Genomic DNA, 14598 nt, shown 5'->3' with positions numbered 1-14598 from the left:
GGACAGACAGAATTGTTACGGAGTGCCAGAGAATTGTTACTCAGGGCCCCAGAAACTTTACTTAGGGCCAGAGAATTTTTACTCAGGGACAGACAGAATTGTTACTGAGTGCCAGAGAATTGTTACTCAGGGACAGACAGAATTGTTACTGAGTGCCAGATAATTGTTACTCAGGGCCCCAGAAACTTTACTTAGGGCCACAGAATTTTTACTCAGGGACAGACAGAATTGTTACTGAGTGCCAGAGAATTGTTACTCAGGGACAGACAGAATTGTTACTGAGTGCCAGAGAATTGTTACTTAGGGCCACAGAAACTTGAATTAGGGCCACAGAATTTTTACTCAGGGACAGACAGAATTGTTACTGAGTGCCAGAAAATTGTTACTCAGGGACAGACAGAATTGTTACTGAGTGCCAGAGAATTGTTACTTAGGGCCACAGAAACTTTACTTAGGGCCACAGAATTGTTTCTCGCACAGACACAGAATTGTTACTCGCACAGACACAGAATTGTTACTGAGGGCCACAGAACTGTTACTTGGGGCCACAGAAACGTTAATCAGGGACACAGAATTGTTACTGAGGGCCACAGAACTGTTACTTAGGGCCACAGAATTGTTACTCGCACAGACACAGAATTGTTACTCAGGGACACAGAATTGTTACTCAGGGACACATAATCGTTTAATTAAAGAGTATGTCAGACAACATGCAGAGGAGTGGCAGAGGAGGCAATGTTTTAGGAGCGAGCAGACGTGGCAGCAGAGGAAGGGGTCGAGGCAGCACTATTCGCAGCCAGAGGCCAGTGCTCCCGGTGTCATCCAGCGGTCGTGTCTCCACCGACAACCCGGCCGTCGTCGATTGGTTGGCTCGGTCGTCTTCCTCTTCCCAGGTCACCTCTGACACCTACAGCCAACGGTCGGTGGGTACGTCAGACACAACCGTTAGTTGGCATGGCCCGGGACCAAGCCCACTGAAATCACGTGTCCTCTACCTGCCCCTGTCCTTTGGTGTTCCCTCACCAAGCGAAGTATCGCATGCTGTGGGCTCAGCCCCACTGTACAGTGAGGAAGAGCTAACAGAGGGCGGTCAGGAACGGGGGGAGACATCCGCCTTTTCAGCAGCCAGGCGAAGAAGTAGTGGCGAGGAGAGTGGCTCGGTAGCCGGTCTAGAGACAGGTCTGTCTCCTGACCCAGACGCAGCCGAGGGGGCTAGTAGTGAGGCGGATACCCTACTTGATGATGAGGAGGTTGATCGCACTTGGCAGCCTCGTCGTCATCAGGCAATTTCTTCCGCATCATCAGTAGAAGAGGGTGGCAGCTTGGCAGTGAGCGAAACAGTCGGTGGGTTGCCCAGGAGACAGCAGCAGGGTCGCAGCAGTGTCAGTGGAAGCAGTGTCAGTGGAGCCAAACGGCCACGGAGTAGAGCACCAGCTCCACTGCAGCCTACCACCACGGCCAGTAGTGGTGCCGGTGTGCACGGAGGAAGCAGCAGTCAGCCAGTGAGGAGTATCGGGGGCAAAGTTTCCTACTCGGCGGTGTGGCAATTTTTCGTCAAGCCGCCCGAGGAAGTAAACGTAGCCGTATGTCGACTATGTGGCCAGAAAGTCAAGCGTGGCCAGGGGGCCCATGTTGGGACTATTTGGGCCATGTTGGGACAATGGGAGACCTCCCATTGCTGCTGTCTCCATCGCCACACTCTGCCATGTGCCACTTTCAGGTCTCACACACTGCTGGTGTGTAGAATTTTTTGACATAGGGTGCTGGCAGATTACGGGCCTCCCATAGCTGCTGCCAGGCCCCTAATCTGCCATGGGCCCCTATATACCGCCTCCTCATGCTGCTGCCAGGTCCACAGTGTCTCATGCCATGTGCCACTTTCAGGTCTCCTCACACTGCTGGTGTGTTGAATTTTTTGACATAGGGTGCTGGCAGATTATGGGCCTCCTATAGCTGCTGCCAGGCCCCTAATCTGCCATAGGCCCCTATATACCGCTTCCTCATGCTGCTGCCAGGTCCAGAGTCTGTCATGGGTCCCTGTACGGCCTCCCATTGCTGCTGTCTCCATCGCCACACTCTGCCATGTGCCACTTTCAGGTCTCCTCACACTGCTGGTGTGTTGAATTTTTTGACATAGGGTGCTGGCAGATTAAGGGCCTCCCATAGCTGCTGCCAGGCCCCTAATCTGCCATAGGCCCCTATATACCGCCTCCTCATGCTGCTGCCAGGTCCAGAGTCTGTCATGGGTCCCTGTACGGCCTCCCATTGCTGCTGTCTCCATCGCCACACTCTGCCATGTGCCACTTTCAGGTCTCCTCACACACTGCTGGTGTGTAGAATTTTTTGACATAGGGTGCTGGCAGATTATGGGCCTCCCATTGCTGCTGCCAGGCCCCTAATCTGCCATAGGCCCCTATATACCGCTTCCTCATGCTGCTGCCAGGTCCAGAGTCTCTCATGGGTCCCTGTACGGCCTCCCATTGCTGCTGTCTCCATCGCCACACTCTGCCATGTGCCACTTTCAGGTCTCCTCACACTGCTGGTGTGTTGAATTTTTTGACATAGGGTGCTGGCAGATTATGGGCCTCCTATAGCTGCTGCCAGGCCCCTAATCTGCCATGGGCCCCTATATACCGCCTCCTCATGCTGCTGCCAGGTCCAGAGTCTGTCATGGGTCCCTGTACGGCCTCCCATTGCTGCTGTCTCCATCGCCACACTCTGCCATGTGCCACTTTCAGGTCTCCTCACACACTGCTGGTGTGTAGAATTTTTTGACATAGGGTGCTGGCAGATTATGGGCCTCCCATTGCTGCTGCCAGGCCCCTAATCTGCCATAGGCCCCTATATACCGCTTCCTCATGCTGCTGCCAGGTCCAGAGTCTCTCATGCCATGTGCCACTTTCAGGTCTCCTCACACACTGCTGGTGTGTAGAATTTTTTGACATAGGGTGCTGGCAGATTAAGGGCCTCCCATAGCTGCTGCCAGGCCCCTAATCTGCCATAGGCCCCTATATACCGCTTCCTCATGCTGCTGCCAGGTCCAGAGTCTGTCATGGGTCCCTGTACGGCCTCCCATTGCTGCTGTCTCCATCGCCACACTCTGCCATGTGCCACTTTCAGGTCTCCTCACACTGCTGGTGTGTTGAATTTTTTGACATAGGGTGCTGGCAGATTATGGGCCTCCTATAGCTGCTGCCAGGCCCCTAATCTGCCATGGGCCCCTATATACCGCCTCCTCATGCTGCTGCCAGGTCCAGAGTCTGTCATGGGTCCCTGTACGGCCTCCCATTGCTGCTGTCTCCATCGCCACACTCTGCCATGTGCCACTTTCAGGTCTCCTCACACACTGCTGGTGTGTAGAATTTTTTGACATAGGGTGCTGGCAGATTATGGGCCTCCCATTGCTGCTGCCAGGCCCCTAATCTGCCATAGGCCCCTATATACCGCTTCCTCATGCTGCTGCCAGGTCCAGAGTCTCTCATGCCATGTGCCACTTTCAGGTCTCCTCACACACTGCTGGTGTGTAGAATTTTTTGACATAGGGTGCTGGCAGATTATGGGCCTCCTATAGCTGCTGCCAGGCCCCTAATCTGCCATGGGCCCCTATATACCGCCTCCTCATGCTGCTGCCAGGTCCAGAGTCTGTCATGGGTCCCTGTACGGCCTCCCATTGCTGCTGTCTCCATCGCCACACTCTGCCATGTGCCACTTTCAGGTCTCCTCACACACTGCTGGTGTGTAGAATTTTTTGACATAGGGTGCTGGCAGATTAAGGGCCTCCCATAGCTGCTGCCAGGCCCCTAATCTGCCATAGGCCCCTATATACCGCCTCCTCATGTTGCTGCCAGGTCCAGAGTCTGTCATGGGTCCCTGTACGGCCTCCCATTGCTGCTGTCTCCATCGCCACACTCTGCCATGTGCCACTTTCAGGTCTCCTCACACACTGCTGGTGTGTAGAATTTTTTGACATAGGGTGCTGGCAGATTAAGGGCCTCCCATAGCTGCTGCCAGGCCCCTAATCTGCCATAGGCCCCTATATACCGCCTCCTCATGTTGCTGCCAGGTCCAGAGTCTGTCATGGGTCCCTGTACGGCCTCCCATTGCTGCTGTCTCCATCGCCACACTCTGCCATGTGCCACTTTCAGGTCTCCTCACACTGCTGGTGTGTTGAATTTTTTGTCATAGGGTGCTGGCAGATTATGGGCCTCCTATAGCTGCTGCCAGGCCCCTAATCTGCCATGGGCCCCTATACCGCCTCCTCATGCTGCTGCCAGGTTCAGAGTGTGTCATGGGTCCCTGTACGGCCTCCCATTGCTGCTGTCTCCATCGCCACACTCTGCCATGTGCCACTTTCAGGTCTCCTCACACTGCTGGTGGGTTCCATTTTTTGTCATAGGGTGCTGGCAGATTACGGGCCTCCCATAGCTGCTGCCAGGCCCCTAATCTGCCATGGGCCCCCGTACCGACTCCTCATGCTGCTGCCAGGCCCGTAATCTGTCATGGGCCCCTGTTGTCGCTTGTTGGCATATTCCGCTCGTTCAGATGCTCCTTCTCCTGCTACTCCTCTTCACGGATTCCGTCAGCAGTCTTTCTTGGAATCCGTTTCCAAGAGACAACAGTTTGCGAGCACGCACCAGACGGTGCAGAAACTGAACGTCCTCCTGTCCAAGTTGCTGCTGCCAGGCTTGTAATCTGTCATGCGCCCCTGTACCGCCTCCTCATGCTGCTGCCAGGTCCAGAGTGTGTCATGGGCCCCCGTACCGACTCCAAATGCTGCTGCCAGGCCCGTAATCTGTCATGGGCCCCTGTACCGCCTCCCCATGCTGCTGCCAGGTCCAGATTGTGTCATGGGTCCCTGTACGGCCTCCCATTGCTGCTGCCAGGCCTGTAATCTGCCATGGGCCCCCCTACCGACTCCTCATGCTGCTGCCAGGCCCGTAATCTGCCATGGGCCCCTGTACCGCCTCCTCATGCTGCTGCCAGGTCCAGAGTGTGTCATGGGTCCCTGTACGGCCTCCCATTGCTGCTGTCTCTATCGCCACACTCTGCCATGTGCCACTTTCAGGTCTCCTCACACTGCTGGTGGTTTCCATTTTTGTCATAGGGTGCTGCATGGCCTCCCATTGCTGCTGCCTCCACCGCCACACTGTGGCTCCACACTCTGGTTTTGGCCCCGTGACTGGCCAAATGAGTGAAGTGTGCGGTGATTCTAAGATCGACGGCACTCATCTGCATGTCATACTGCCTGACAGTATTATTTCTCTTCCCCAGCAGACTCCAAGGGCATTTAAATTAAAGGTACAGTGTTCAGCACTAATATTAAGTCTCTCTGAAGCCTAGAAACACCCTTTTTTAAGTTAAATTCACAGCGAATATATTCGACTCGAATCGAATTTTTTCTACGAATTCGCCGAATCAGTCGAATCGAATTTTTGAATACTTCGCTCATCTCTAATTATTACATACAGGAACACTCTTCCAGGGACAGGGATATTCAGAGGATTATTATATACAGGAACACTCTTCCAGGGACCGGGATATTCAGAGGATTATTACATACAGGAACACTCTTCCAGGGACAGGGATATTCAGAGGATTATTATATACAGGAACACTCTTCCAGGGACAGGGATATCAGAGGATTATTACATACAGGAACACTCTTCCAGGGACAGGGATATTCAGAGGATTATTATATACAGGAACACTCTTCCAGGGACAGGGATATCAGAGGATTATTACATACAGGAACACTCTTCCAGGGACAGGGATATTCAGAGGATTATCACATACAGGAACACTCTTCCAGGGACAGGGATATCAGAGGATTATTACATACAGGAACACTCTTCCAGGGACAGGGATATTCAGAGGATTATTATATACAGGAACACTCTTCCAGGGACAGGGATATCAGAGGATTATTACATACAGGAACACTCTTCCAGGGACAGGGATATTCAGAGGATTATCACATACAGGAACACTCTTCCAGGGACAGGGATATCAGAGGATTATCACATACAGGAACACTCTTCCAGGGACAGGGATATCAGAGGATTATTATATACAGGAACACTTTTCCAGGGACAGGGATATTAGAGAATTATCACATACAGGAGCACTCTTCCAGGGACAGGGATATCAAAGGATTATCACATACAGGAACACTTCCAGGGACAGGGATATCAGAGGATTATCACATACAAGAACACTCTTTCAGGAACAGGGATATCAAAGGATTATCACATACAGGAGCACTCTTCCAGGGACAGGGATATCAGAGGATTATATATACAGGAGCACTCTTCCAGGGACATCAGGATTATCACATACAGGAGCACTCTTCCAGGGACAGGGATATCAGAGGATTATCACATACAGGAACACTCTTCCAGGGACAGGGATATTCAGAGGATTATCATATACAGGAACACTCTTCCAGGGACAGGGATATCAGAGGATTATCACATACAGGAACACTCTTCCAGGGACAGGGATATCAGAGGATTATTACATACAGGAACACTCTTCCAGGGACAGGGATATCAGAGGATTATTACATACAGGAACACTCTTCCAGGGACAGGGATATCAGAGGATTATTACATACAGGAACACTCTTCAAAGACAGGGATATTCAGAGGATTATTACATACAGGAACACTTTTCCAGGGACAGGGATATCAGAGGATTATATATACAGGAGCACTCTTCCAGGGACATCAGGATTATCACATACAGGAACACTCTTCCAGGGACAGGGATATCAGAGGATTATCACATACAGGAACACTCTTCCAGGGACAGGGATATCAGAGGATTATCACATACAGGAACACTCTTCCAGGGACAGGGATATCAGAGGATTATCACATACAGGAACACTCTTCCAGGGACAGGGATATCAGAGGATTATCACATACAGGAACACTCTTCCAGGGACAGGGATATCAGAGGATTATTACATACAGGAACACTCTTCCAGGGACAGGGATATCAGAGGGTTAATACATACAGGAACACTCTTCCAGGGACAGGGATATCAGAGGATTATTACATACAGGGACAGGGATATCAGAGGATTATTACATACAGGAACACTCTTCCAGGGACAGGGATATCAGAGGATTATTACATACAGGAACACTCTTCCAGGGACAGGGATATCAGAGGAATATTACATACAGGAACACTCTTCCAGGGACAGGGATATCAGAGGAATATTACATACAGGAACACTCTTCCAGGGACAGGGATATCAGAGGATTATTACATACAGGAACACTCTTCCAGGGACAGGGATATCAGAGGGTTAATACATACAGGAACACTCTTCCAGGGACAGGGATATCAGAGGATTATTACATACAGGAACACTCTTCCAGGGACAGGGATATCAGAGGAATATTACATACAGGAACACTCTTCCAGGGACAGGGATATCAGAGGATTATTACATACAGGAACACTCTTCCAGGGACAGGGATATCAGAGGAATATTACATACAGGAACACTCTTCCAGGGACAGGGATATCAGAGGATTATCACATACAGGAACACTCTTCCAGGGACAGGGATATCAGAGGATTATTACATACAGGAACACTCCAGAGACAGGGATTCTTTAGTTTGCATTAAAAGCTTTAGAGACAGTTTAACACTTTTCAGAAAATAGGATTTATTACCAAAAAGGTCAAAATGGTGCAATTAAAATATTTACAGAAAAAGATGTAACAAAGATATAAAGAGCAATAAAACAGCAGAGAAATAAAAGAAAGGAGTTCAGAAGGCAGGATACTTGCAATGTCCTTGGTTTGAGCAGAGTCCAATTGTCCGAACAAAAGGATTGCCTTGGCTCTCAGGTCTGTCAGATGGTTCCTGATTGATGTTACACGAGAGCTGTCTTCTCCAGGCTGTCAGACTTTTTCTACCATATCAAAGGGGTGTCTCCTGAGAACAAATGACCAATCATCCAGTTTGGGGAGGGGTGTTAGGTGGTGACCAAGGTTATGACCAAATCCCTTACAGTTTCAAACTAAGGCCAATAACCTTTAATGGGTACAGGTAGCCAGGGGCGTCTCGAAGCAGGTGCGGGGGGTGGGGCCCACACTGGGTGACACCAACCACACGGGGTGACACCGGACCCGCTCCACAAAAATATTAGTTGTAAAGCAAGCCAACGATCCTCGCAGGATGGATCCAATCCATCCTCCGAGGATCGTCGGCTTTCTTTGCAACTTACCTTTTTGTGGAGCGGGTCCGGTGTCACCCCGTATAGGTTGCATGCCGATGATCCCCGCAGGAGATTCAGATCTGCGAATTGGGCATAATGGATGTCATGTACAGCGTCCATGCCTCTATTACACACAATCGTCACACATAGTAGTAGTTGTTTGGAGGGTGCCATCACTGTGCCCTATTGAAGTGTATTTTAGATCAGTATTTTATATAATTCCTCGTTTAGATTACTAATATTCATATTTTTATTATTATTAATCAAATAATATTGTTATTATTATTTTTGCCATTGTTATTATTATCACATTATTACTATTACCACAAGTGAATTATTACTTCTCCTACTTCAGGGAGAATATTAGGTGCCCCGTGTCTCTTCACCTCATCTTTCATTATATTATTCATTTATCTCATTTTATTTCAATGGATGTATTTTACAGGATGTGGTGCTTACCTCTGAGGTAGCTGCTGTTTTTATCATCATTGTTGCTTTTATTGCCACTATTATTATTATTATGATTTTTACATCCGGTTTTATCACTGCAATATATATATATATTTACTAGTACCATCATTATTACCATTACTGTTAGATACTGTCCCCTCTCTGTTCTGTACCCCATATTATTAATGATTCCGTGTTCCATCTATTGTAGTGTGAACTGTGATAATGCCATACTTGGTACTGCAAGTGTCATTGTATACGTCCTGCACTGTCATTATTGCTGCCTCCTCTAATGTTTTCCTCAAGCAGGATTCTCTCATTATAATTTTCATTTCTATACAATTTCCACTTCAGTGTATTATCCCCAACAGCAAACAGCTGTACACGAGTCCCTGTGTCTCTCCTCCCTTCCTTGTGAGGGGTTAACTCAGCATAAGACCCCTCCCATTGGAGACACTCCCTGGGAAGACCAGAAGTCACGGCTGGAATGCATCTCACAGCAGTCCTTCCGGGATGTCCAGAGTGCGCTCCACTAGGCAAATGAGGAGCCAGCTTTGGCGTGCAATGCCACCTCGTGAACATGTGATAGCCCATCGGAGGCCCATCTCCATGACTACTCCAGCGTGCCACCGCCTCACTGCGCATGTGTGATAGCCCATCAGAGGCCCATATGCATGACTACTCCAGCGTGCCACCGCCTCACTACGCATGTGCGATAGCCCGTCGGAGGCCCATCTCCATGACTACTCCAGTGTGCAGCCGCCTCACTGCACATGTGCGATAGCCCGTCGGAGGCCCATATCCATGACTACTGCAGCGTGCCACCGCCTCACTACGCGTGTGCGATAGCCCGTCGGAGGCCCATCTCCATGACTACTCCAGCGTGCCGCCACCTCACTGTGCGTGTGCGATAGCCCATCAGAGGCCCATCTCCATGACTACTCCAGCGTGCCGCCACCTCACTGCGTATGCACCCCCACAGCCACACACCTATCGATGTGTGTTCCAATTCACCTCCAGAAGCCATATTTGGCAATGGCAGCACTTGATCTCCCTCTGCTGCCAGTATAGTAACACTACTCATGATACTCCATACATCTAAAGACAAAGATCTGCCCAATGACAGCCCACACAAAGCAAGGACATTCTGGCTGCCATTGAAATGTATGTGTATACCTACTTTGTGTTCACATTTATCTCCATGGAAAGAAGCCAACAATTCAGGAACCAGCAGGCTTTATCCAAAGGAATTATGTATTTGATTCATTCATTTTTACTTTTTATACATTCTGCTTTACAGTATTGGCGGGGCTTTCCCCATGCCTTGGTGGGGAATTTCTTCCAGTTCCGGGTCCATCTATCCACCCTTGTTCTGGGCCATAGAGGGCAGGAGGGGTTGTTTTGTGTTTACACCTGCAGTACCATTACTCCAGTCACTTTCCGGGTCATTACCATCCCCCATTATTATCACTGTCCCAGCCCTTGCAGCCCTTTCCATCTGTGGGAGGAGCTGAGTCTCCACCTCCTCATTAACACTGGGAGGCCTATAACAAACTCCAATGATGCCCTTTGTAGTACCGCCCCCCATGTGCAGTTCCACCCATAATACTTCAGCCTCATCACACTCTCCATCAACTAGGTCCTCTTTCACACTCGCTCTGAGATCACTTCTCACATAGAGACAGACACCACCACCTTTCCTATTTCCCCCGTCTCTCCGAAAGAGAACCTAGCCAGGAATATGAATGGCCCAGTCATGTGAGGAATGAAGCCAAGATTCAGCAATACCAATTCAATCCTAGTTCTCTTCATGCACCAAACCTTCCAACTCACCTATTGTGCTGGGCACACTTCTGGCATTGGGGAACAAACACTTTCATTCACTGACACCTTGTTCATTCACTGACACCTTGTCCAGTCACCGACACCTTGTTCATTCACTGACACCTTGTTCATTCACTGACACCTTGTTCACACGGATTTTGTGTATTTTTTATTTTCATACAAATGGTACCAATTCCACTGGTTGTTTGTAACATGGGAACCTTCTTACCATCTGCCATACCCCTCCCCCCATCTTTCCCCATTCCATCCCCCAATAAGTACTGACCCCGGTCTGATCTGTCTACCCCAGCAATGGGTAAACTACGGCCCGGCGGACCTTTTAATCCGGCCCGCGGAGCTAGGCTCCCGCTAGGCTTCTCTCACAGTCCGCCCTGAAGACTGGTGTAGCATGAAAATCTGTCTGCTATGAGGATCTGTCCCCCTTGACGTATCTGCGCATGTGCCGGAGATCGCCGATCGGCTGCTAATGCCTGAAACTGGTACATGCGCAGATACGTCGAGGGGGACAGATCCTCATAGGAGACAGATTTTCATGCTACACCGGAACGGCGCGGAAGCACGGCGAGAGGAACGCGCGGAGGAAAGGTAAGTGAATTGACACAGGGGGGACTTAATATGGGGGGGATGAATTACTATGGGGGATGAATTACTATATGGGGGATGAATTACTATGGGGGATGAATATGGGGGATGAATTACTATATGGGGAATGAATTACTATATGGGGGATGAATTACTATATGGGGGATGAATTACTATGGGGGATGAATTACTATATGGGGGATGAATTACTATATGGGGGCATGAATTACTATGGGGGATGAATTACTATATGGGGGATGAATTACTATGGGGGATGAATTACTATATGGGGGATGAATTACTATGGGGGATGAATTACTATATTGGGGGATGAATTACTATGGGGGATTAATTACTATATGGGGGATGAATTACTATATGGGGGATTAATTACTATGCTTACTATGGGGGAATATTACTATACTTACTATGGATGACACATACACATCATTCATCTACTCTTGGTCCGGCCCCCGGGTCCAATATATGAACCCATTGCGGCCCTCAAGTCAAAAAGTTTGCCCACCCCTGGTCTACCCCGTTATAATCAAATTCTCCCTCCCCCCTCCATCCTAGTTTATATACTCCTTCAGCCTTCCCACTAACCCCTCCCCCAGCACAGCAGACCCCCTTCCATTTGGGTGCAGACCATCTCTAGTATATAGGCTGCACCCCAATGAGAAGTCAGCCCAGTGCTCTAGGTCAGGACTCCATTTTTATTCTTCTCCTGCCATCAATGGCTGACCCGGTCCCACACTTCATCCATGTCTTTCAATTCATGGCAAGGTACACGTTGAGCGTTGAATATCTGGCTGTAGAGAGATCACGGGGGGGATTTGTATATCTGTTGTCACATGTTGCTGAGTTACTGATTTCTTACACGACATTTCCAGACAGTTGGATCTAATTCATTAATATTTGGAAGTAATTGCTGGCTTGTATTTCTCCCCATTATTGTGGATTAGATCATTGTACTGTTATCTTGTATTGTTTATTATTTATCATCACCTATTATATTTCATCCCCATTTTGTACTGATTTATATTATTAATAAATATATATTTTTGCACATTATTGCGTTTTATCTTCCAATTATCACAAATACAGAACTGGGATGTCGTTTACTTTGTGAGAATTAGTAGGGAATCTCCTTCATTCCAGATCCCGCCTGTTTCCATGAATTGTATACGGATTATTTCCTCACAGATAAAGTTCTGACAATTTGTACCGTTCTGGTGTTTTTGATCCCCAGAAATGAGATCTGCCGTCATCAGACATGATGGATTTTCAGACATCTATCCCATAGTTTGTAGACTCTATAACTCTCCTACACACTGAATCATAGACACTGATTGGGGTTATTGTACCCAAGAAATGGCGCAGAATACACCTTTGTCTACATCTATAAGGAAAGACGATTTATTTGTAAAAACAAGAAAAATGGTAAAAAGTGGTGTTTAATTACCACCAAAATAAATATCTATTTGTGTGAAAAAAAGATACAAATACAATTTGGGTACAATGTTTACATGACATGGAGGTAGAAATATTTTTTTTTTAAACAGACCTCTAAGTGTTTGTGAAATCTCCCACCACAAAATGTACTCAGCCAATCACAGGGCAGGACTCCATTTTTATTCTTCTGCTATCAATGGCCAACCCGGTCCCACACTTCATCCATGTCTTTGGGGACCTCTGATCTCCTTATGAACTGTTTCTTCCATGATGAAGATCAGCCATGGAGTATATCTGAGGTGTATATCAGGGTGTGCTTCTTCTCCACGAGAGCTGGGATGTCCAGCAACATTCATCTAGAAGACATTTTCCGCACAAAAGGCACTAATACACCTCCAGGGTTGTGTGGGACCCCTGATGTACAGGAAGACAGGACTTCAGTGAGGAACATTTCCCTCACTCAGGACAAGAAAGTGGCTTCTCCCTCGTGTGTGATCTCTCATGCCTGTGAAGATGGGACTTATCTGAAAAACATTTTCCACACTCAGGACAGGAATACGGCTTCTCCCCCGTGTGTGATCTCTCATGTCTGCGAAGATGGGACTTATCTAAAAAACATTTTCCACACTCAGGACAGGAATACAGCTGCTCCCCCGTGTGAGATCTCTGATGTGTGTTAAGATTGGACTTCTGTGAAAAACATTTCCCGCACTCAGGACAGGAATACGGCTTTTCCCCTGTGTGAGATCTTTGATGTGTGTAAAAACTGGACTTCTCTGAAAAACATTTCCCGCACTTAGGACAGGAATATGGCTTCTCCCCTGTGTGAGATCTTTGATGTGTGTAAAGACTGGACTTCACTGAAAAACATTTCCCACACTCAGGACAGGAATGTGGCTTCTCCCCTGTGTGAGATCTCTGATGTGTGTGAAGATTGGACTTCACTGAAAAACATTTCCCGCACTCAGGACAGGAATACGGCTTCTCCCCCGTGTGAGATAGCTGATGTATGTAAAGATGGGACTTCTGTGAAAAACATTTCCCGCACTCAAGACAGGAATACGGCTTCTCCCCTGTGTGAGATCTTTGATGTGTGTAAAGACTGGACTTCACTGAAAAACATTTCCCACACTCAGAACAGCAATACGGCTTCTCCCCCGTATGAGATCTCTGATGTGTGAAAAGATGGGACTTCACTGAAAAACATTTCCCGCACTCAGGACAGGAATACGGCTTCTCCCCTGTGTGAGATCTTTTATGCCTATTCAGACCAGATTTAGATTGGAAACCTTTCCCGCACTCAGTACAGGAGAAGCTCTTCCCTGTTGGAAGGCTGGCCTGGTACCACACAGTCTGAGGTTCCTCAGGATACGAGGAATCCGATGGTCCATCTACACTGTGTGGTGCCGGATGGACATTGGAGGGAGCCGGGTTTTCTCCTGGACTATACTGTGTGATGTCCTCATCTTCTACTTTCCAGTCTGGAGACAAAGTGAGACAATCCTCGGAGGTTTTCCTCATCTCCCGGCCATGGACTAAAAAACAAAGACAAAGAGGATTACTAGACAGGAACTGATTGGTTCCCCCAAACCAGGACTCCACCCACATCAGGCAGCTTGGTCTCTGAAGAGCTTACAATTCCACCCTCAAGGGAACTAGGAAATGGCTCCTCTGATCTCCTACCAGGTCATTTCTTTATTCATGGACCTTAGTCAGAGAGTGAGGAAACAACCAGAACTGTCTTTTATAGGAGGGACAGTGATGAGGGGATTATAGGACGAGGGTCCCCACCCCCTCTATCACTCATCGCCATCTTCCCAACACAAGAAGTACTGCACTTCCTTATTTAGTCCATGATTTAGTCATGAAGAACAGCGGGGCTGAGCCCCACCAGAGGTCAGAGAGTGAGGATGGGGGGAGAACAACCAAGATGAAGACTGGACTGATCCTGAAGACCACCATCATTGGGGTATTGACTCCTCCCTCATTATCACTTTCTGTTTAAGGGTCCAAAGTTGGAGGATGTTAT

The 14598-nt window shown here is 48.3% G+C and overlaps 1 protein-coding gene across 1 annotated transcript in view; it reads right to left on the bottom strand.

Annotated features, from left to right (window-relative positions):
* Positions 1 to 14213, bottom strand: part of LOC149460725 (uncharacterized) — a 73387-nt gene extending 59174 nt beyond the window's left edge. The window contains exon 1 of the mRNA XM_089679326.1: positions 13037 to 14213. Coding sequence (XP_089535452.1) covers positions 13037 to 14177 — 1141 coding nt within the window. The 5' untranslated portion in view covers positions 14178 to 14213. The remainder of the gene's footprint in view (positions 1 to 13036) is intronic.
* Between the last annotated feature and the right edge of the window lie 385 nt (positions 14214 to 14598).

The sequence above is a fragment of the Staurois parvus genome, unplaced genomic scaffold (assembly GCF_062004578.1).
Source record: "Staurois parvus isolate SC_StPar_1 unplaced genomic scaffold, SC_StPar_1.0 ptg000221l, whole genome shotgun sequence".
Taxonomy (NCBI): Eukaryota; Metazoa; Chordata; class Amphibia; order Anura; family Ranidae; genus Staurois; species Staurois parvus.
The sequence above is the reverse complement of the archived record's forward strand: the minus strand, read 5'-3'. Positions and strand labels throughout refer to the sequence as shown.